This window comes from Eleutherodactylus coqui, chromosome 1 (genome assembly GCF_035609145.1).
Source record: "Eleutherodactylus coqui strain aEleCoq1 chromosome 1, aEleCoq1.hap1, whole genome shotgun sequence".
Taxonomy (NCBI): Eukaryota; Metazoa; Chordata; class Amphibia; order Anura; family Eleutherodactylidae; genus Eleutherodactylus; species Eleutherodactylus coqui.
Genome location: NC_089837.1, coordinates 296381986 through 296406218, shown reverse-complemented (window position 1 = coordinate 296406218; position 24233 = coordinate 296381986). Strand labels below are relative to the sequence as shown.

The following is a 24233-nucleotide window of genomic DNA, read 5'->3' as shown; positions in this document are numbered from 1 at the left end:
CCAAGAATGTACACTACACAACAGGAAGAAAAGGAACCGGCTGGCTGGAGAAGATGCGGTAAGAAGACTGTCTGGGGAGGAAGGGTGGGTAATAAGTATTGATTTTTTTTTTTCTAATGACAGAACCCCTTTAAAGGGGTTGTCCCACGGCAGCAAGTGGGGTTATGCACTTCTGTATGGCCATATTAATGCGCTTTGTAATATACATCATGCATTAAATATGAGCCATACAGAAGTTATTCACTTACCTGCTCCGTTGCTAGCGTCCTCGTTTCCATGGTGCCGTCTAATTTTCAGCGTCTAATCGCCCGATTAGACGCGCTTGCGCAGAAGGGTCTTCTCCCTTCTGGTCAGTCCGGGCACGAGCAATCAGGAGGCTGGAATCGGCACATGTGACGGGGCGGAGCTACGCGATGACGCGTACAAGGGGGCGGAGCCAGAACGCCGCTGCTGCCGAACCGAGCCGAAGGGAAAAGACCCATCTGCGCAAGCGCGTCTAATCGGGCGATTAGACGCTGAAGTTAGACGGCACCATGGCGACGGGGACGCTAGCAACGGAGCAGGTAAGTGTATAACTTCTGTATGGCTCATATTTAATGCACGATGTATATTACAAAGTGCATTAATATGGCCATACAGAAGTGTATAACCCCACTTGCTGCCGCGGGACAACCCCTTTAAGGTAAGAATTCACATGAGAAATGGATGTACAGCAGTTTCCTTTTAAAAAGGAGTTCTCCGGGCACAAAAAATAAATAAAATAAAAAATAAAAAAAATGCAGAAATCTATGAGCTACAGCCAAGTAGCAGCAATCTGTATCTCTTCTCTGCTGCTCTGGCCCCTCTTCTTCATCCCATGCAGCCACCTATCAGCTGCTGTGTTTATATGCACCACTTCTGTAGGAAACGCAACAGACTGTTGCCTACAACTCCCAGCATGCATAGAGCTTACCCGTCAGCACTGCAACTTACCAGCACCTTGTGTATGTGGATTTGACGACACTTGGCAGTATACTGCAAACTTCTGCTCCTCGCACAGGAGATATGTTCGTGGTATGCACTAACACACACTATTGTGAGAGTGGCTGCACAGAGAAGCTGCTGAAGCAGACAGACAGGACCCTCCGGCACTCCGAGCTACACAGTGAAGTGCTTCCTGTCCTCCCATCATGCACTGCTCACAGGAAGTTGCAGACCATGGACAGGGGAGGAAGTAGCAAATGCAGACAAGATGTCAGAGGAAGTGGAGATATTTTTCAGGTGGAGAGTCACCAGGAACAGTGAGCCTATTACAAAATAACTTATTGTGATGATGTACATTACGTTGTAAAGTGTTAGTCTGCGCCCTATAAAGAGAACACGTCATGGTGTACATTCAGGCCCATCTGGAGTTATAGAGGAGGAGGAGCTAAGAGGATAAGAGGAAGAGGTTTAGTATAACTTGTATTTTATTCAGTTACATCCCTGTTCTATTAGTGGTCCAACTTAGTGACCGAGTTATGTGTAGTTATACAAGGAGAGCTGTCAATCACCGAGTGAGACCACCCACTGGACTCCTAATAGAAAGAACAGGGATTTAACTAACTAGAATATAAATTTGGGCTTGCTCACACAAACGTATGTATAACAGTGTTCTACCACTGTGTGCGCTGGGTAGCAATTTTGCACTAGACATGACAGCGTATCTCACTCACACTGTCATGCAGTCTGATTTCTTTTTTATTTTCTGTTCTGTTGCTTAGCGACATTGTGTATAAGCGCCACACAATTAAATTGTGTATGTATAGGATTTGTTACATGCCCATAGAGAATAGGGCTCTATCGTGCGCAAGATACAGTAAAATAGAAAATGTTGCGTTTGTTTTTACACAATAAAACGTTAGTGTGAGTTAGTCAATGAAAATCAACATACCTGTACTTTCAGCGACTCCATTGCATGCGCAATGAAATTATGCTCATGTTAGCCCACCCTTAACCCCTTGAGTGGCACGCCCGGAAAATTTCCGGGACGAGCTCCACTGCTCATAGCAACATAGCCCGGAAGATTTCCGGGCTATGTATCACTATGGGAGCTGCAGAGCACAATGCCACAAGCTGTGACAGTGTGCTCTGCCTGCACAGACCCACAGAGAACAAAGCAAGGGCTTTGAAAAACCAGCAGAAGATATTGCCGATATGTCGGCAATCTCCTGCTTTGTTTACAGGTTGCCATAGAGACCATCGGCTTGTCAGAAGCAAGACGATGGTCTCTGTGGCAGGGAGAGCTGGTTGTTAGCTGTCAGAGGACAGCTAGGTACCAGCTCTTACAGCAGAGATCAGAGAAAACCTCTGATCTCTGCTGTGTTAACCCCTTTACATGCTGCAGTCTATGTGACTGCAGCATGTAAAAGGGCTGTCACTGCAGCATGTAAAGGGCTGTCACCATCGGACCCCCGGAATGTGATCAGGGGTCCTGATGGGTCCCTGTGGAAGTCCCCTAAAGGGACAAAAAAAAAATAAAATCTAAAATACAATCACACATGTGGTATCCATGCGTCGTAATGACCCAGAGTAGTTAATGCATTATTTAACCCCTTAATGACATGGCCCCTTTTTTTCTTTTTTCCCCCATTTCCTTTTTTCCTCCCCCCTGTTTTAAAAAAATAAAAAAAAAATAAAAAAATAAAAAAAAAAATCACAACTTGTCCCGCAAAAAACAAGCCCTCACATGGCCATGTCAATGGAAAAAATGAAAAAGTTATGGCTCTTGAGACGCAATTGCAAAATTAGTTGAAATTCAATGATTAGACCATTTTAAAAAACCTGCCCTGGTAGGCACGACAGGGTGGTAGGAAACCCGCCACTCAAGGGGTTAAACTGAATATTTTTCTACAAAAACTGTATCTCTATTTGCTCTGCTGCACCTGCTCGATAACATGTTATGTGCGGGTAGAACTGAATACACAACATCACAGCCTCCCTTTAAAGAGTTGAAAATAAATAGAGGAGATCGACATATCTCAATAAACATAAGTCAGCATATGCTAGTACCTACCTGTTCTGTTCCAGCAATCCAGAAACCACTGGGCTTTATATACATGCCGACACCATGTGACCAAGTGCAGCAGACAGACACACACACACACACACACACAGGCATCACTGCTCAGCGATGGGAGGCATAGTACCAAGAGCACAGCATGAGCCCACTACAGTACATTCACTGCTGCTGCATGTGAACAGAGCCTGGCAGGCGACCATGATAGCGGCTGCCTCACTGAGGCACAGAATAGCTCAGTAGCGGTTCTTTTCATGTTTTACGACACTCAACTTAAAAAAAAACAAACAAGAGGTTTTCTATAATTTATCACACACATTGAATCATCGCAGTACTCACCACCTTTTTCACTATCATAATGGGAGGCATCAAACTGGGCATCATCATTAGGAAGTTGTACACTGGCAATGACCAAGTGGTTCTGTTCATCAGACGTGTGTGTACCAAGGACCAGGCGGTGAATGCTGAAGTCCTTTCCTTCTGGTCTGCGAGTAAAACAAAACAAAAACTTTACAAAGTTAAATAGAAAAAACAAACAAACAAAAAACTTCCATGAAAAGTAGGAAGTTATCAAGTAAAGTTTACTTTGTAGGCGAGGAGGCCAATCCCTGGGCTCACCTGGTGACATCAGGAAGCCACTGCGCTGTTAGACTGGGCCACTCCAGGGCGTGAGTCATTACCAGGTCGTAGAGGAAAGGGGTGTTCTTCTTCCAGATCTTGTACTCCTCGTTTATCACCCGCTCCTCCACAGCATCGTCAAACGCAGCTGTGCCGGGAAACACGAGAGTTGAGAGAGCACAGGGGTCGCCAAGTACAGGAGAACAGTTATATGTGCGCCCTCAGCCGTCGGAGGGGATGTCAGCCTTCCCGGGCTCAGGGCACACGGGCTAGGAACTTTCTCCACACTTACCCTCCTTATCCGCCATAGCGCTCGCTGGACCCGCTGCTAGCTTGTGTGCGGCCTCCTAAGCCTAGTACGTAGGCTAAGCTTTTACAGAACCGGTTCCGCCGCTTACTGTCCCGGTGCTGGTGCCAACTCCTCCCTTGTGTCCCCGGTCTCCGGCCTGCTCCTCCCGCTATTGTTTCCCGCCTCCCCCGTGTCTCGGAGTCGCGCACATTCGCGCCAACCTCAGCCAATCGGAATTGTAGAGAAGCTGTGGTTGTAGCCAATCAGCGCCCCTGTGGTCACGTAGGCGGAGCCGCCGCAGAACTGCGCGCGTTCGACTTCCAAATTCGGAGCTCCGCCCACTGGACGTGGTTTAAGGTATCCATGACAACACAGGAATATCGAGGGTGAAAAGGGAGGCAGCATGGCAGTGTCCAATCCCGAAGTCCAGGAGGAAGACATGGCTGACAGAAGAGTCAGCAGCAGTACTTTCCTGTCTAACGTCACCCGCAATGATTGGTGCACAGCACAGTAGAGAAAGTCATGGAAAGCTCCTTGAATTATCCTCCTCCTCAATGTGTTAGAGGAAGTCTGTCACCTGTTTGTCTGCTGTGTACTGTACAATGTGCAATATTACGTGGATTCTATAGATAGCTTTATTTTCTGCATGACTTGAATATCCAGATACTAATCTTTATATTTTACCTTCACCATATGTAAATTTTGTTACTTTTCTATTAATATGTTGTACTTTTTAGTGGCCACATTTAGGACATATTACTTTTATTAAAGTGACCTTCTGGTCCCAGGATAAAATTGTGACTAAAGACCGTAAAGAGGCGTATTACATTACCTAGTGCCGCTCTTCATTACCATACAGTCGCTGATTCCCAGGGCCATGCGCCAGTGATCCAAGATGGCTACATCGCTTATTGGACTACAGTGCATCAATAGTCTAAGATCCAAGACATTGCTGTGATTTTCTGGTGCTACTCACATGAGCGGACCATGCCAATATGCCAATGAGAAAGCAGCATTCAGTAGAGTGGTGTAACAGGGGATTTGATTGCGACCAAACCGTTATGCCGGGGGGGGGGGGGGGGGCAGTCTGCAGTGGTGGGACAGGACTCATTGTCTGTTACTGATTCCAAACCACATCACGCAGCATGTATATAGCCTGCCTCGTTCCCCAGCCAATCACTTACTGTTGTGTGCACATGCAGAACTCTGAGAACAGGAGATTGTCTGCGGGAGGAGTTGGGCTACACACACTGTATGCTGGGTACCGGATCAGTGTAAGATAAAAATGTAGTTTCTTTCCACTATGGCAGTTCAGGTTGGGGGTGGGGGCAGTCCTGATTCAATTAGTTTGGGGACACAGAAATGCTTTTTGGCCATTATTGCTTTAAGAGGACACAGAGCAGGCACAATTACTTATGGGGCACAGAGAAGGTACTATTACTCTGTACTATTTGGGGGCTCAGAACAGTCACAACTTCTTTGTGCACCCAGAATTTACCTTGGGGCACAGAGGCGGCTCAGTTTTTTTAAAGGGATACAGCCGCACAATTGATTTCATGGGGACATAATTCCTTTGTGGGAACTCACATGGGCATTATTACATTGTCAGCTCTATTTAGGAGTACGGAGGGGGCACAATTGTTGTTACTGTTGGAAACACTACTACTTTGGGGGAACAAAAATTGACATTAATACTGTAGAGGGTACTGAGAGGGGCAATGGAGTAGCGGCAGTGTTAGGGCTCTGGGTATGGACCCACTGTGCTAACCAACCAAAACTGGCTTTTAGACCAGACCTGATGCACAAGAAAATGGAGAAAGTCTAGCATTGGATTAAAAGCTTTCAGTCTTTATTAGATGATCCAGACAGAGAATGATTAAGGGCAACATGCTTGCCTGAAACTTGTAAGATGGCACATGTCCTTTTGTTCCCCCATGTCTGGATCATCTAATAAAGACTGAAAGCTTTTAACCCAATGCTGGACTTTCTCAATTTTCCTGTGCATCAGTTGTGGTTTCTAGCCAGTCCTTACATGGGAGCGTCTGCAGAGGAGCTGGTCTCTGGTTTGCATTTAGACCAGATCTGGTATAGCTGGCAGTTGACCCCAGTGGTCAAAGGTACCGAAGCAGGGAAATCTCAGATGGGTAACTTGCCCCTAGCAAGATGGGATGACCCTGGCCTATAAGCATGGTATGCGTCCTGATAAGGACGGCCCTGCGCTGGAATATTAGGGTTGACTATCCCTGACAGGAAACAGGGACAGTGTACACAGAACAGGACTGACTACCACAGAAAAACGAACGATACACAGACTGGACAGAAATGTTGGTAGAAAATAGAACAAAGAGTACATTCAAACAGGAGCAGAGTGATGTCCATGTCTGTCCGGAACTGCAAGAGGGCGGCAGACACAGGTAGCAGACCTAATAGGAAAATATGCAAAGATAAGTCGTGTATGGAACAAGTCGTGACTCCCTCAACCCAGAAAAAATATGAAAACAGGCTACTCTAATCATGGAAAATGTAACCTATGATCAATGGAGGTAACTGCACTGTAATAACCTGAGGATAGGCCTTCTCGGCCAATGGAGGGTGCTTGAGTAATAAGTTTCAATCAAGAACAGAGGCGGAGTCAGGACCAGATGGCATGAGGGTGTAGGTCTGAAGCCAGGGCCTGAGACTGTAGGGAGGAGCTTGAAATCGGGGCCTAAGAGTGTTAGGCAGAGGTCTGAAGCTGGGCCCTGAAGGCAGAGGGCGGATGCCTGAAGCTAGGGTCTGGGGGAGTAAGTAACAAGTCTCAAGCCGGGGCATAAAAATGTAGCCTGATTTTATGGCTGTGGTCGTTAGGATGTTAAAAATTTAATGACACCAAAATCATCCACCAAAGATATATTTTATTTTTTTAAAGTAGTACAACAATAAAATTATATACATTTGTTATTGTTGTAACTAAGGTAATTGAGGGTGTAAGGTGGAAATCTGAACCCGGGGCCTGGAGGTTTAGGGTGAAAGCCTAAAGCCAGGGCCTGAGAGCGTAGGGCAGAAGCTTGAAGCTAGGGGCTAAGGGTATAGGGTGGAGGCCTGTCGCTGGGCTTGAGGGTGTACGGCGGAAGCTTGAAGCTGGGGTCTGAGGGTGTAGGGTGGAGGCCGGACACCGAGCCTGAGGGTGTAGGGTGGAAGCCTAAAGCCAGGGATTGAGGGTGTAAGGTGGAAATTTGAATCCTGGGCCTGAGGACCTGGGACAGTTGGGAGGAATCGCTGTCAGCCCTCAGTTATCTTAGTAGCAGAATATCTAATATTCTATTAGATTGTAAGCTCATAGCAGCAGAGTTTCTATTGTATATTAGACCGTAAGCTCTTAGAAGCAGGTTGTATATGTCTATTTCTGTACAGCGTTAGCTCTCATTACATTTATATACACAGCAATATGGGGGGGGGGTTGCCTTTCTCTAGATCTCTGGGTGTAGGACATTGGTGGACTGGTCAGAAGGACTGCAGAAAATTTTATGGTCTCCACTGGTCCTAACCTGAGAGTCACTGTGATAAAACAGAAAATACATTTTAATAATATAAAAATAACATGTAATACATGGACCAGGAGTGACATGACAGGTGAGGTCTACATGTGGGAATATCATATGACACGTTGAGCCCCCCTCTTTCATCACATGGAACTTGGCGACAATTATCGGGCTACTGCGGGCGCTGGAGACACTTTGACATGTGACGTGATGGACATTAGACAAGGTGATGAGAATATGAGCATGTGGATGAAAATTAACGTCAGTCATCAAGATCACTAAACCAAGACAGTGATGGTACATGGATATTGGGGTGCAGATGCCGGATGATGAGGATACAGCAACACCAGAAGGCTGGTTAGATACACCAATGGGGTGTTGAATATTGGGGGACATGGACCTAGCCTGCCAGATAAGTATAATAAGACCTCCCAGGAAAAAAAGAAATAGTGCCTCTTTTAGGGCAAAAAGTTATATAAGACAGGGTCTTATTTTCGGGGAACCACAGTATATGCCTCTTCGGATCGATTTCATTTGGCCTGGAAGACCCCTGAGTAAATTCAAAAGCACGCTGTAACATCATGCATTTTTGTTAGCCACTAAAAGGTATCATATCTACAAGATTACGTGGTTTCTCTTACTGAGAACAATCACATTTAGCTCTACTAGCTAACATGGTACTAAACATTTTTTCGTTTTACCCAACGGATTTTCAGCGACTTTTTCACTCCCTACTCTTCATCCAGACACAAAAAGCATCGCAAAGCCGTTTCTGTAGATGTGACAACATCGCCAAAGTTAGTTTCACTGACTTTGCCAGATCATGTCATTGGCCCCAAACCGCATCAATTTGCATAATTTGTTTATCTGAACGTACCCTGAAAATTGCATAAAGCTACGACAAAATCATCACGGTATGGCATTTTCTCTGTTAGGCTGTGTTCACATGGAGCGGCAATACTCCAGACTGTCCGCAGCATTTCTGCATCCAAAACAGAGTCACAATCTGCAACATTGGTGCGAATTTTGATTTGAAATAAAATGTGATAAGTGATTACAATATCAGAGCAAAAGGATTATTTATTGCAGAAAACACTTGAAAGGAAGCTCTAGTACCCTGTTGTACCGCCTGTAGCTTGGATGTAAGATGTGATACGAGCGGGCATGGAGGCTCTAGTACCCTGTTGTATCACCTCTAGCTTGGATGTAAGATGTGATAAGGGCGGGCATGGAAGCTCTAGTACCCTGCTGTACCGCCTCTAGCTTGTATGTAAGATGTGATATGGGGGGCATGGAAGCTCTAGTACCCTGTTGTACCGCCTCTAGCTTGGATGTAAGATGTGATACGAGCGGGCATGGAGGCTCTAGTACCCTGTTGTATCGCCTCTAGCTTGGATGTAAGATGTGATACAGGCGGAGATGGAATCATACAGGTTCCATATGGTGTCCCGCAGCATATCAGTCCACATTTGCTGTAACTCAGCCTCTAAATTGTGCAAACTTGTAGGCTGTCTAAGTTGGCATACAAGATGGTCCCATATATGCTCTATTGGCAATTAAAATCTGGTGACTGGGCAGGTCACGGAAGTGTGTCAAAGTTGTAGAGGCATTCGTGTTCCCCATTGCTGTGTGCGGCCCAAGCATTATCCTGGTGGATAATGCATCTTGGAAGCCCTGCCATGAGAGGCAACACATGTGACTGCATGGCAGACATTGATACAGTTGGAGCTGCTCATACTTGTTGGATGATCAAACAATCCTCACGCATCCATTGGTCCCAACACCTCCTTACAGTCTGGTCAGAAGAGTCCAGGTGGCGGGTGATTTATCAATACGACCATCTAGGTTCTCGCATTCTAATAATGCACCCCCTTCTCCTCTGAAACTCTGTTAATTGGGCAAAATCTCTTTGACTGTAATGTTGAAACATAAAAAAAACCCTTCACACAACTCCATCAATAGAAAAATAAAAAACGAATGGTTATCAGAAGTTGGTAACAGTAAGCAATTTCTTTTTTTTCAAAAAACTAGATTGACCTGATGTTTGCTAAGTGAACATAAAATTTTGGGAAAAATGGTTGTAAATGTTTTAAGAACTGTCAAGCCAAAGATTCGGCTTGAACTGTTTACCGTCCATGGCTTGGTCTTCCACATTTTGGTGACTTAGCAACAATAAAAAAGGTAAGCACTTGATATGAATGTCATTTTTACCAACACTTGACTCTCCGTAGTGGAGCTGTTGGCACAACAGTGCCGCTAGACTTAACATAGGAACTTTAACCTTGCCTGACAGGTCACTCAAAGCATCAAACTAGGGGCCTTGTGCGGCGCAGAGTGTTAAGGCAGCAGTATGCAGTCCTAAGCTCTTGATCACGACCTAAAGTTTGCAGGGTCAATCCCTGCATGGTTCAGGTAGCAACCTCAAGGTTGACTCATTTTTCCATCCTTCTGAGGTCAGTAAAATGAGTACCCAGCTTGCTGGGGGAGGGGTAATAAATAAATTACCTGAAAGCGCTGCCGAATACGTTGGCACTATTCAAATAACTAGTCCCTTTCAAACTCAAATTTTATGGTGGTGGTGAGGATGTCACAAATCTAATGACACCAAAATCATCCACCAAAGATATATTTTATTTTTAAAAACTAGTGCAACAATAAAACTATATACATTTGGTATTGTAATTATACTGACAGAATAAAGTTATCATGTCCTTTTTGCTGCAATGTATTGACTGTAAAAACAAGACCCCCCCCCCCCCTCAAAAAATGGCAACATTGAGTTCTTTTTTTTTCCATTTCAGACCACTTGGAATTTTTTTTATATATTTACCAACAGCACAAACTTTATGCTGTTTGCAGCAGGACAGGTGTCTGCAAAGCCATCTAATCAGGTTCTGATCAAGAGAAACCAATGCATAGACCAATATAGGAATTAAAGATGGCAGCATACGTGGTGTAATAAAACAATTCTTTTATTCATCCAGATTAAACCCACAAAGTTTCGACTTGCGTCTTTATCAATATTAGAATTTTTTAAAAGCTTTGTGGTACATTATATGGTACATTAAATCATAACATTGAAACTTAGTAGTATCCTGCCGAAAACAAACCATCAGATGGTTATGTTGACGGACAAATAATTTAATTCTGTTGCTTTTTTAGATGAGGAAGAGAAAACAAAAGTGTAAAAACAAAAAATGGCCATTAAGAAACCTCTTTAGGGAAGGTCTCTTTAAATATGGAAGATATCACATAGGCCACAACGTAAGAACGCAGATGAGGAGGACATTGTTGTCTATAGATGACACAGCTATATAGCATACACAGTTAGGGTGCATTCACACGAACGTATATCGGCTCGGTTTTCACGCCGAGCCGATATACGTCCTCCTCGTGTGCAGGGGGGGGGAGGATGGAAGAGCCCAGGAGCAGGAACTGAGCTCCCGCCCCCTCTCTGCCTCCTCTCCGCCCCTCTGCACTATTTGCAATGGGGAGAGGCGGGACGGGGCGGGGCTAATTCGTGGCCCTTAGCCCCGCCCCCATCCCGCCTCCTCTCATTGCAAATAGAGCAGAGGGGCGGAGAGGAGGCAGAGAGGGGGCTGGAGCCTCAGTTCCTGCCCCTGGCTCTTCCATCCTCCCCCCCCCTGCACACGAGGAGGACGTATATCGGCTCAGCGTGAAAACCAAGCCGATATACGTTCGTGTGAACGCACCCTAACTATGTTGTCTCAGTGCCTCTCTCTAGTGTCTGGTTATTAAACTGCATTAACCCCTTAATGATGCGGCCCCTTTTTCTTTTGCACTACTTTGATAGATCAGACTTTTATGGACGCGGCAATGCCAAATACATATTTTTATTTTATGATTTAGATTTTTTAATAATAGATATGGCAAAAGGGGGGTGATTTAAACTTTTATAACTTTTTTTTTTTTACAATTAAAAAAACTTTATTGAGTTTTTTAAACTTTACTTTAAAGTCCCTCTAGGGGACTACAACCAGCAATGCTTTGACTGCTCCTGCAGTCATACTGCCATTTAACAGGCAGTCTATCAAGCCACCCCACGGGGATGGCTTGATAAGCAGTCTGCTAAGACAGCTCTGGAGCCTTTCAGAAGGCCCCCGGCTGCCATGACACCTGCACTGCTCCCCCGATCTCACCACGGGGGGGCTGTACGGGACCCCCGAACATAGTTGGGGGGATTTAAATGCCGCTGTCAGAATAGCGGCTATTGCCCACGAGTGTCAGCTGTAATAAACAGCTGACGCCCGCACTGTATGAAGAGAGGTTTCTCCACAACCTCTCTTCATACATACCCCGACGCTCGATGACGTACCCTTACGTCATGGAGCGGGAAGGGGTTAAAAGGGATAATCCTACCCTAAACAGAATGTCATTGATAGCATTTTATATCAACTGCCCGACTCCCCTTTTAGTTTTCTCCTCGCCATTATGCTGGCAAATGCAGCTGCAATTCCTTTACAGCAAGGTGTGGGGATTGTAGGGGTCCCAACAGCAGACCCCTCACTAATTAGACAATCATGAGATATTCTATCAATATACCATCCGTGTGAACCTGCCTCCAGTTCTGTCATATGACACTGCTAACGTGGGCAGCCCGTGGCTGGCACTGTGCAGAGAACAGGTGTTGTGAACAGGGTTGCTGTTAGGCCCGAACTGTTTACTGGCACACTATGGCTGATACTCTTTATAGGGTCACTGTCAGGCACGTGTTATGGGGCTGCTCTTTGCAGGGACAGTCTTTTTCGGACACTATTCATGGAGGCACGCTGGCTGCCTGTCTACATTATAGGGGAATTCTGATACTATTTATGCAGGTACTCTAACACTTTTCATGTGAGCACAGTCTGGCACTATTTATTTATGGGAAAACTCTATATTTAACACTATTTATGGAAGCAATCTCTATTTGGCAGTCTTTATGTGAACATTCTCTATCTAGCACTATTTACGGAGGCACTCTATATGGCACTATGGAAGCACTCTCTACCTGATACTATTTATGGGGGCATTCTCTATTTGGCACTATTTGTGGGGACACTCTATATCTGCTACTATTTATGAGGGCACTTTGTCTGGCACTATGGTGACACACTATCATGCACTATTTAAGGGGGCACTTTCTATGTGCCCCTATGATGGCATTGTTCTGGATTATGATTTTCTCCAGCAGGCTTTGGGGTATTTTGTCGCTTCCAAATTGTATCGTGTGCACACATCATCGAACCAGATCAGACACAAATGCTGGTCTAAAACTGGGAGAGTCTCTACAATGTGTAGAGGCTCAGGCTTTTTATTATAACACATGATAACCGCCTTTAATGGGTGTGCAACAGATTACATCAGTAACATATAGGATTCTCATTTGTCGGATCATATAGAATCTCCCACCTCTCTGCCCACCCTTCCTCACGTCCGCCATAGTATGGACTTTGTCTTCTTTAGCATGCAGACAACCTTAAGCAGTTTCTGTGTATGTGGCAACCCATTGTTTAACTAGCTTGCGTGAGGAGTGGAAGGGGGCCTAGGTAAACACTCAGTATTGAACACAGGATATACACAACACTATGGCCCTTAACTCTTAGAGGCTTCTTGTGTAACTTCTATGTACTTAGCTAACATTAACATCAGACATCCTTCACCATCCCATTGTCTAGTAAATACTATGATTAGATTGTGTGTCGATCAAACTCCAGAGCTAAAAGTCATTACAACAGCAAAATACATTTGGGTTATATAAATCGATAGACATTTTATACCAAAATAATCATCATGTCTATCACAGCATTCTATCTGGCACTATGTGTTGACACTCTCTATTTGATACTATTTATGAGGGCAATCTATCTTTCACCATGATGACAATTGCAATCTTGCACTATTTATGGGGGCACTCTCTGTGTTTCACTATAAGGGCATTCCATCTGGCACTATTTATGTGGGCATTCTCTATCTGGCATTATTTATGGCGGCAGTCTGTCTGGCACCATAGGGGCACACTCTGATACTATTTATGGGGGCACTGAGTTCAAGATCTGGTCTCCTTCAGGTTCCACATGTACTATTACAACCTGCATGTTCACCGCACTACTCAGTCCCCTCATATCCTTGTGTGACACATTTATTACTGTCCCCTCATCTCTCCTTGTGTCACATTCATCAGCTTCCTCTCATGTCTACGTGTGTCACATATATTACTGCCCTCTCATCTCCACGTGTGACACATTTATTAGGGAATGTTCACACAACGGATTCCGCCTGTAAACCTGCAGCTGTTCGGCGTGGCTTTTGCTCTGGATCAGTACGTGGATTTAGCTCTATCAATGGGCAAAATCCGCATACTGAATTTTCAATGTTTTTTTTCATGGATCTGCAAGAAGAAATAACATGCAACTTCTTTTTTTCTTACAATACACATCAAAAAATTTGCTTGCACATTTTGCCCATTGACAGCTAAATCCGTGTGTGGATCCATGGCAAAAATTGCAGCAGAATAGCTTCAGATTTCTTCTGCAGTTTTACATGTGAATTCCAGGTGGAATCCACCGTGTGAACATATCCTTATTGTCCCCTCATCTCCCCATGAGTTACATTCATTACTGTCCTCTCATCTCCCCATGTGTCACATTCATTACTGTCCCCTTATGTCCCCATGTGTCACATTAATTACTTTCCCCTTATGTCCCCATGTGTCACATTCATTACTTTCCTCTTATGTCCCCATGTGTCACATTCATTACTTCCCTCATCTCCCTGTACGTCCCATTCATTACTAGGGTTGCCACCCTGCCAGTAAATGACTGGCCTGGTCAGTAATTACATCAAGAGTAGAGATGAGCTAGTATACTCGCTAAAGGCAATTGCTCGAGCGAGCATTGCCTTTAGCGAGTATCTCCCCCGCTTGAGACAGAAGGTTTGGGTGCCGGCGCGGGGGAGCGGTGAGTAGCGGCTGTCAGCAGGAGGGAGCGGGGAGAAGAGAGGGAGAGAGAGAGATCTCCCCTCCGTTCCGCCCCGCTCTCCCCCGCAGCTCCGTGCCCGCTGCCCGCACCCGAACCTGCAGTCTCGAGCGGGGGAGATACTCGCTAAAGGCAATGCTCGCTCGAGTAATTGCCTTTAGCGAGTATACTCACTCATCTATAATCAAGAGGCCGGTGTGGGGAATAATTTTCTATCAGCAATTTTAATTTTAAAAAAATTGAAAAAATCATACTATGGCAGAGTGGCAACTATCCTAATACTCCTGCAGAATGATCACGCAGGGTTCAATCACAAAGACAGATGCAATCTTGGTCCATAAAAAAAAGTTTTTATGCCTTTTTGTGCGTATTCTCCCGCATTTTTCACACAGCTCAAAATAAAACACAAGCAGGCCCAATTGCAGTAAATAGAACTGATTTGCGATTGCAGTAAAAAATATGTGGCATGTCCTATCTTGGTGCGTATTACACTCCATAGGAGCCCACTGAAATCAATGCACGAAACATGCATCTTCGCTCCATGTTTGTGCAGCATTTCTATTGGCACAACTGCTTTTTTTTTGCAAGCGCAAATATGCAGTGTATTGGCGCGCACGTATACATGCAGGAGTGGTCAAAAATACAGGTGTAAGCAACTTTTGGCTGCGCAAACATGCGGCATATTTGTGCAACCAAAATGCATCTACACCCATGTAAATGAGCCCTGAGGGTACACACACATGGACAAATAGAAAGTTGCACCTGAGATTCTCCAGCACAACTTGAACAAGTGATGAGGAAAGATAAATAGCAAATTCTTTGCACAAATATAGCCTGCACTAACATTTGCAACTTTTGGGATTTTTGCACCCCACTCCACACTTTTAGAAAAGTAGGTGGGGGCACCCACTATGTTTAGTAGAATCTACACCAGGGAACTGCCTTGTAAAGATTTCTTCCTTTGCACATGAGCTGCCCAAGATACATCTATTAAGTGGCATACACCTCCTAACCCCTTAATGCCACAGGACGTTAAGTTACATTACTGGTCACAGTTACTGGTCTTAATACATCAGGCCCCATTGTGTTTGAGCATAGAAAAAAAACGTGTTGTGTCCCAGTCCAGCATGGAGAGGGTGCTGAAGCCACTTTGAGAAGAATTGGGAGGATCCCCCACCCTCATTCCATCCCATGAATTACACCTGCTGCTCTGACTGACCAGGTGAGAAGAGCTGGCTCTTTTTATAGGAGTACTAGTGAGTGATGGCTGGAAGACTGGAGCAGACAAGAGGGGTAAGACCAGGGCAGAGACTCCTGATGGGGCTGTGCTGCAAGTATGACCCTACAAGCAGAGAGTATTAGTGAGTGATGCCGGTAAGACCAGTGCATGGACTAATGATGGGACTGTGTTGCTAGTATGACCCTGCTAGCATGGAGAAGTACTAGGGAGTGATGCCTGTAAGACTGGAGCAGACAAGATGGGTGAGAGCAGGGAATAGACGGCTGATGGGGATGTGCTGCTAGTATGACCCTGCTAGCATGGAGGAGTACTAGTGAGTGATGCCTGTAAGGCTGGAGCAGACAAGAGGGGTAAAACTAGTGCATAGATCGCTGATGGGGATGTGCTGCTAGTATAACCCTGCTATCACGGAGGAGGTTTTGGAATTGCTGGGATGAGTTGTTGGTTACTTATGTTGCTGTGAGAAATGTCTCCGTACAGTGGGATGATAAACTGTAACATACAGAAAGGAGCCTCCATTGGACTGCATAACCCTTTAGGATATGGGGGTATTGGTGTGTCTTGTCTCCACTGTGAGTATGAGGGGAGACCTAGTGATGGGCTGTATTCGCTTAGTGTACGCCCACAAGCTAGTGATTGGCTGGCTAGAGAAAGGTCCTAGCAGCGCAGGTAAACAGTTATGCCTTGGGTGGAGGGTGAGGGTTAGTTTAAGTGTTTACAGCTAATAATGTAACCCTAATACTGAAATTAACCCTAACTCTCCATCCAAGGCAAAACTCAGTCCCCACGCTGCTAGGACCTTACTCCAGGGGACAGTGACTGGGTGGTGTCCATCTGCAGAGAAAGCACAGGAGCGATGAAAGGACAAGGGAGAGCGGTGGGGTGACTAACTGCAGACACCCCTGTGAAGTGCCAGTGGAAACTGAGCCAGGAAAAGTGGGAGCGCAGGTGTGGCCACGGCAGAAGCCAGAGCAGCGGGGTGAGTGAGAGGAGGTGTCCCTGTGAAGCGATGCTGAATCTGCATTACAAATCTGCATTACAAAAATAATAATAATGTGTCGGTTTGTGTCAGCTGCAGCGTCTCATCCCTCAGTCTTCCCTCTAATGCAGGGTGGACAGGCTGCAGTCGGCTGATGTATGGAACATCACAGGCAACTGCAGCTAATCAGACCTCGGCATTCGAGCACTGAGGTCTCTGATTGGCTGCAGCAGTCTGACTTCCTGTAAACAGGCTGAATGCAGACTGTCAACACAGACCCTGTGCAGAGGGGAGTATTTGATCTTTCCTCCTTTTTTTAAGCATGGTGAGCTAGAATTTAAAAAACAAAAAAAAACTGTGCGGAGGGGGAAGAAACATGCACTAGATGCAAATCTGTGCGGTATCGCATTAGAGTTCTACATTCAAATTTTGCCCACTGACTAGGCTAAAGGCCTATTTAGACTGGACAAATGTTGGGTAAATGATGCCCGACACTCGTCCCAGCTAGTATCGCTGGCTCACAGCGGGAAGGCTGCAGGAGATTTCTCTCCTTGCACTCCTCCACCCCTCTTCATTTCCTTAACATAGCGGCTGTTCAATACTGAACAGCTGCTATTTACATTGAACGCTTATCATTCAGCTCATCGTCCAGTCAAAAAGGAGAACTGATCGCTTAATACAGGGCTGTTTTTGAAGATCTCATTAAAGGGAATGGTGGCTAAGGAAACAGCCCAGCGCACTACGCAAAGTTCTGGGAGTAATGGAAACAGCATAGTGCACTATGTTATGCTATTTCTGTAGCTTCCTTTTTTTTAATGAGAGCTACGGAAACAGCACTGTGTAGGCTCTGGTCGGGTGGCCGGTACCCATGTTAGTGGTTTTCCCTGTTAAGTACTTGCCTAGCACTGAATGACAAAATACCTTCACACCATCATTCCTCTTACAGAATCTTACTTTGGGGCCTGCCAGAGTATATGTCTTCAGCTAACAGCCTAGTGGGCCCCTAGTTCAAACTAAGAACCAGGTCACAGGCTACTACTAAAATTATGTATAGGTGGATTTAAAAACAGCACACATTGCAGTAAACAATAAGTCTTTACTTGGCAGCTAAATTAGGGGTACAGTCATTAACTTGGCAAACTTTCAAATATTTTGACAATGTTAGCTTAAGTATTTAACAAAAACGTCTCTGACTGCCAGCTTTTGTAGGAACAAAGGGTCTCCTAAACTATGTGGCAGCCTCTGTCTTGGGGCGCAGCTGGTGGCGGCCTCTGTCTTGGGGCGCAGCTGGTGGCGGCCTCTGTCTTGGGGCACAGCTAGTGGTGGCCTCTGTCTTGGGGCGCAGCTGGTTACGGCCTCTGCCAATCTCTCTGCCTGCCAGCCTTTATAAAAACAAAGAGTCTCCTAAACGAAGGGGCGGCCTCTGTCTTGGAGCGGAGCTGGCGGAAGCCTCTGTTTTGGGGCGGAGCTGGCGGAGGCCTCTGTTTTGGGGCGGAGCTGGCGGAGGCCTCTGTTTTGGGGCAGAGCTGGCGGCGGCCTCTGTGTTGGGGCGGAGCTGGCGGCGGCCTCTGTGTTGGGGCGGAGCTGGCGGCGGCCTCTGTGTTGGGGCGGAGCTGGCGGCGGCCTCTGTGTTGGGGCGGAGCTGGCGGCGGCCTCTGTGTTGGGGCGGAGCTGGCGGCGGCCTCTGTGTTGGGGCGGAGCTGGCGGCGGCCTCTGTATTGGAGCGGGCGGCGGCCTCTGTGTTGGGGCGGAGCTGGCGGTGGCCAGTCCTGTGATTGGAAAGAAAAAGAGAAAAGTGAGTATAGCAAAAAATTTTTAAAGATATGGGCCTCTCGGCCGGCCTGTCCCGCGTAGGGCCTCTCGGCCGGCCTGTCCCGCGTAGGGCCTCTCGGCCGGCCTGTCCCGCGTAGGGCCTCTCGGCCGGCCTGTCCCGCGTAGGGCCTCTCGGCCGGCCTGTCCCGCGTAGGGCCTCTCGGCCGGCCTGTCCCGCGTAGGGCCTCTCGGCCGGCCTGTCCCGCGTAGGGCCTCTCGGCCGGCCTGTCCCGCGTAGGGCCTCTCGGCCGGCCTGTCCCGCGTAGGGCCTCTCGGCCGGCCTGTCCCGCGTAGGGCCTCTCGGCCGGCCTGTCCCGCGTAGGGCCTCTCGGCCGGCCTGTCCCGCGTAGGGCCTCTCGGCCGGCCTGTCCCGCGTAGGGCCTCTCGGCCGGCCTGTCCCGCGTAGGGCCTCTCGGCCGGCCTGTCCCGCGTAGGGCCTCTCGGCCGGCCTGTCCCGCGTAGGGCCTCTCGGCCGGCCTGTCCCGCGTAGGGCCTCTCGGCCGGCCTGTCCCGCGTAGGGCCTCTCGGCCGGCCTGTCCCGCGTAGGGCCTCTCGGCCGGCCTGTCCCGCGTAGGGCCTCTCGGCCGGCCTGTCCCGCGTAGGGCCTCTCGGCCGGCCTGTCCCGCGTAGGGCCTCTCGGCCGGCCTGTCCCGCGTAGGGCCTCTCGGCCGGCCTGTCCCGCGTAGGGCCTCTCGGCCGGCCTGTCCCGCGTAGGGCCTCTCGGCCGGCCTGTCCCGCGTAGGGCCTCTCGGCCGGCCTGTCCCGCGTAGGGCCTCTCGGCCGGCCTGTCCCGCGTAGGGCCTCTCGGCCGGCCTGTCCCGCGTAGGGCCTCTCGGCCGGCCTGTCCCGCGTAGGGCCTCTCGGCCGGCCTGTCCCGCGTAGGGCCTCTCGGCCGGCCTGTCCCGCGTAGGGCCTCTCGGCCGGCCTGTCCCGCGTAGGGCCTCTCGGCCGGCCTGTCCCGCGTAGGGCCTCTCGGCCGGCCTGTCCCGCGTAGGGCCTCTCGGCCGGCCTGTCCCGCGTAGGGCCTCTCGGCCGGCCTGTCCCGCGTAGGGCCTCTCGGCCGGCCTGTCCCGCGTAGGGCCTCTCGGCCGGCCTGTCCCGCGTAGGGCCTCTCGGCCGGCCTGTCCCGCGTAGGGCCTCTCGGCCGGCCTGTCCCGCGTAGGGCCTCTCGGCCGGCCTGTCCCGCGTAGGGCCTCTCGGCCGGCCTGTCCCGCGTAGGGCCTCTCGGCCGGCCTGTCCCGCGTAGGGCCTCTCGGCCGGCCTGTCCCGCGTAGGGCCTCTCGGCCGGCCTGTCCCGCGTAGGGCCTCTCGGCCGGCCTGTCCCGCGTAGGGCCTCTCGGCCGGCCTGTCCCGCGTAGGGCCTCTCGGCCGGCCTGTCCCGCGTAGGGCCTCTCGGCCGGCCTGTCCCGCGTAGGGCCTCTCGGCCGGCCTGTCCCGCGTAGGGCCTCTCGGCCGGCCTGTCCCGCGTAGGGCCTCTCGGCCGGCCTGTCCCGCGTAGGGCCTCTCGGCCGGCCTGTCCCGCGTAGGGCCTCTCGGCCGGCCTGTCCCGCGTAGGGCCTCTCGGCCGGCCTGTCCCGCGTAGGGCCTCTCGGCCGGCCTGTCCCGCGTAGGGCCTCTCGGCCGGCCTGTCCCGCGTAGGGCCTCTCGGCCGGCCTGTCCCGCGTAGGGCCTCTCGGCCGGCCTGTCCCGCGTAGGGCCTCTCGGCCGGCCTGTCCCGCGTAGGGCCTCTCGGCCGGCCTGTCCCGCGTAGGGCCTCTCGGCCGGCCTGTCCCGCGTAGGGCCTCTCGGCCGGCCTGTCCCGCGTAGGGCCTCTCGGCCGGCCTGTCCCGCGTAGGGCCTCTCGGCCGGCCTGTCCCGCGTAGGGCCTCTCGGCCGGCCTGTCCCGCGTAGGGCCTCTCGGCCGGCCTGTCCCGCGTAGGGCCTCTCGGCCGGCCTGTCCCGCGTAGGGCCTCTCGGCCGGCCTGTCCCGCGTAGGGCCTCTCGGCCGGCCTGTCCCGCGTAGGGCCTCTCGGCCGGCCTGTCCCGCGTAGGGCCTCTCGGCCGGCCTGTCCCGCGTAGGGCCTCTCGGCCGGCCTGTCCCGCGTAGGGCCTCTCGGCCGGCCTGTCCCGCGTAGGGCCTCTCGGCCGGCCTGTCCCGCGTAGGGCCTCTCGGCCGGCCTGTCCCGCGTAGGGCCTCTCGGCCGGCCTGTCCCGCGTAGGGCCTCTCGGCCGGCCTGTCCCGCGTAGGGCCTCTCGGCCGGCCTGTCCCGCGTAGGGCCTCTCGGCCGGCCTGTCCCGCGTAGGGCCTCTCGGCCGGCCTGTCCCGCGTAGGGCCTCTCGGCCGGCCTGTCCCGCGTAGGGCCTCTCGGCCGGCCTGTCCCGCGTAGGGCCTCTCGGCCGGCCTGTCCCGCGTAGGGCCTCTCGGCCGGCCTGTCCCGCGTAGGGCCTCTCGGCCGGCCTGTCCCGCGTAGGGCCTCTCGGCCGGCCTGTCCCGCGTAGGGCCTCTCGGCCGGCCTGTCCCGCGTAGGGCCTCTCGGCCGGCCTGTCCCGCGTAGGGCCTCTCGGCCGGCCTGTCCCGCGTAGGGCCTCTCGGCCGGCCTGTCCCGCGTAGGGCCTCTCGGCCGGCCTGTCCCGCGTAGGGCCTCTCTTTCAAGAAATGATTGTGTGTTTAGTTATTGAGCAAGTGAGTGGGAGAGGCATCCATTAACCCTTCTGTCTCTTGGCATGGGTATACTGTTATGAGTGGGGGAATTCTCTACCATCACCAGATAATACCCAGTATACTATTCTGTCCGAATAGTAAGGTAATGGCATGCTTCTTGTGTTGGATAGTGTACTGGTAATAGATCTTACTGAACTCTAAACATGGAGAAATACAGTGGTGTAGAAATTTTTTTTTCTAAAAAAAAGGGCTATTTATTGTGAAAAATCCTAAAAAAAAGTAAGAATTTTGGTATCCTCATAATCGAACAAACTCTCAGAAAAAATGTATAATGTCATTTATGCTGCAACAATACCACTGTAAAAAAACAATGGCAAAATTGATGTGTTTCCTCTCCCTGATCTAAAAAAAAAATTAATAAAAGGTTTACAAAATATAGGTAATATACCCAATAATACCATGCTTCCTCGAAAGTAGGTTCCTACCCTGATAGTAAGACCGATCGGGTTTCCGGGGGAGGCTCAAAATATAAGGCCTCCCCCGAAAATAGGACCTAGCTAATATGCCCCTTCTCCCTAAAAAATCAATACTCACCTGGTGCGCTGCGTACCGATAGTCTCCAGTGGCACTGCGGCAAACTGCAAAGTCCTCCCCGTCTACCATCTCAGTTTTGCTGGTGACGGGGCTTTGAATACACTGCCTCTAGCAAAAAGAGCACTGTGATTGGCTAATTGAATGCCAGCAGCCAATCATATTTGGTGCTGGATTAGCCAATCACAGCCACTTAGTGATTTGAAAAGTTTAGTTGAAAAATCTTTGCGACCTTTGCCCAAAAAAGGCAATGTCCTTAAAAGAGGTTAAAGAAATCCACTAAAGTGATTATGCATGATAAATAACTCTGACAAAGAGACTCAAATTAATGGCTAAGAACTAGAGATGAGCGAGCATACTCGTCCGAGCTTGTTGCTCGTTCGAGTATTAGGGTGCTCGAGATGCTCATTACTCGAGGCGAGCACCACGCGATACTCGTCTCAATTAAACGAGCACTAACCATTGAATTCAATGGAGCCGGCAATACAGCCGGCTCCATTGAAAGCAATGGGCTGCCGGCGAGCGCGGGATGAATTTTTGGGAATGGCTTAAAAATATAAGCCCTTACCTGAAAATCATCCTAAGGATGCGTTCAGACGAGCGTGTTTTGGTGCGTGCATACGCACGCACAAAAACACGCTTGTGTTTACAACACTGGATTCCCGCTGCTGCCGGCGGCTCCATTGAAAACAATGGCCTGCTGGTTCCCTGCATTCCTTTTCAGGGATGGACTTTACATATAAGCCCTTCCCTGAAAAAGAAAGATTTTAGTGTAAAAAAGAATAAAAATGCAGGCATTCTCTTCAATGGAGCCGCTGCTGCTGCCGGTGACTCCATTGAAGACAATGGTCTGCTGGCACACCTGAATTCTTTTTAAGGGAAGGGCTTTACATATAAGCCATTCCCTGGAAATGAATTGAAAGTGATTTAAAAAGCAAAAAAAATAGATACTCACCTCCCTTCAGCTGCTGGGGCACAGCCAAGTCTTCTCCTGCTGTCCCCTGCACTGTGGTGCTGAACTGCTGATCTATCACCAGTCGGGGATTTAAAATCCCCGCCTGCTGAAAGAGCTGAATGTAATTGGTTGAGATGCTCAGCCAATCACAGGCAGCTCTCACCTGTCATTCATTCGGGGAGAGGCACACAGGCCTTATGAAGCCCTTCCTGACAGGATGCCGGCAGCAGGATTCTCTACCGCAGCTGTCATGTGTGACAGCTGCGGTTGAGAACTGAAGAATTCCTTTTGCTGCATCTGCCACAGATGTGGCAGATGTAGCAGCAGGGAATTCTTTTAACTAGCGGGGGTGAAGGATACATCTGCCGCATGCGGCAGATGTGTTCTTCATGCCCGCGGGGGTCACAGCAGCGGCGGAGAGGTACGTTTTTTTAAATTCTTTTTTTGTTTTGCACTAAAATGTTTCTTTTTCAGGGAAGGGCTTATATTTTTAAGCCCTTCCCGAAAATTCATCCCGCGCTTGCCGTCAGTCCATTGCTGTATTGCCAGCTCCATTGAATTCAATGGGCTAACATCGTTCTTCTCTGCCACAGCTGTTACAGCTGAGGCAGAGGAGAGCGATCTCAATGCTGATATAATTTTTTTTTCCATTTTTACACATTTTAGGATGATTTTCAGGTAAGGGCTTATATTTTTAAGCCCTTCCCGAAAATTCATCCCGTGCTTGCCGGCAGCCCATTGCTTTCAATGGAGCCGGCTGTATTGCCGCCTCCATTGAATTCAATGGGCTAACATCGTTTTTCTCTGCCACAGCTGTTACAGCTGTTACAGCTGTGGCAGAGGAGAACGATCTTAATGCTGACTAGAGATGAGCCAACGTACTCAGTAAGGCGCCAATTTCGCAATCGAGCCCCGCGATTTTCGAGTACTTCACTACTCGGGTGCAAAGTACTCGGGGGCGCTGTGTGGCGGGGCGTGGCATGGTGGAGCGGGGGGTAGCAGCGCGGAACAGGGGGGAGCTCTCTCTCTTTCCCTCTCCCCCCCACTCCCCTCTGCAACCCCCCGCTCACCCACAGCGCCCCCAAGTACTTTTCACCTGAGTAGTGAAGTACTCGAAAATCGCGGTGCTCGATTGCGAAATCAGCCTTACCGAGTAAGTTCGCTCATCTCTAATGCTGACATAATTTTTTTTTTATTTTTTACACATTTTAGGATGATTTTCAGGTAAGGGCTTATATTTTTAAGCCCTTCTCGAAAATTCATCCCACGCTCGCCGGCAGCCCATTGCTTTCAATGGAGCCGGCTGTATTGCCGGCTCCATTGAATTCAATGGGCTAACATTGTTCTTCTCTGCCACAGCTGTTACAACTGTGGCAGAGGAGAACGATCTTTATGCTGAGAGTGCGGGGGGGGGGGGGTGTCTCACTCTTGCCACTATTGTGGCTTAATAGTGAGACCTCGGAGCCCGAAATGCAGCCCTGCATGTTGCTCCTCGCCTGCCCTATCCATTTCTGTGTTTTTTACATGACTTTGGTGATTTGCTAAGATTTTCACAAATGAAAACCTTAGCGGA

The 24233-nt window shown here is 49.3% G+C and overlaps 1 protein-coding gene across 2 annotated transcripts in view; it reads right to left on the bottom strand.

Annotated features, from left to right (window-relative positions):
- RBBP4 (RB binding protein 4, chromatin remodeling factor) overlaps positions 1 to 4162 on the bottom strand; it is a 31634-nt gene extending 27472 nt beyond the window's left edge. The window contains exons 1-3 of one of the 2 annotated variants that reach the window (XM_066573743.1): positions 3948 to 4162; positions 3656 to 3803; positions 3377 to 3522 (exon numbers count right to left, since the gene is read on the bottom strand). In XM_066573743.1, the coding sequence (XP_066429840.1) occupies positions 3377 to 3522; positions 3656 to 3803; positions 3948 to 3963 (310 nt within the window). In that variant the 5' untranslated portion in view covers positions 3964 to 4162. The remainder of the gene's footprint in view (positions 1 to 3376; positions 3523 to 3655; positions 3804 to 3947) is intronic. The other variant, XM_066573751.1, reaches the window with a different exon arrangement.
- Positions 4163 to 24233: the final 20071 nt, after the last annotated feature.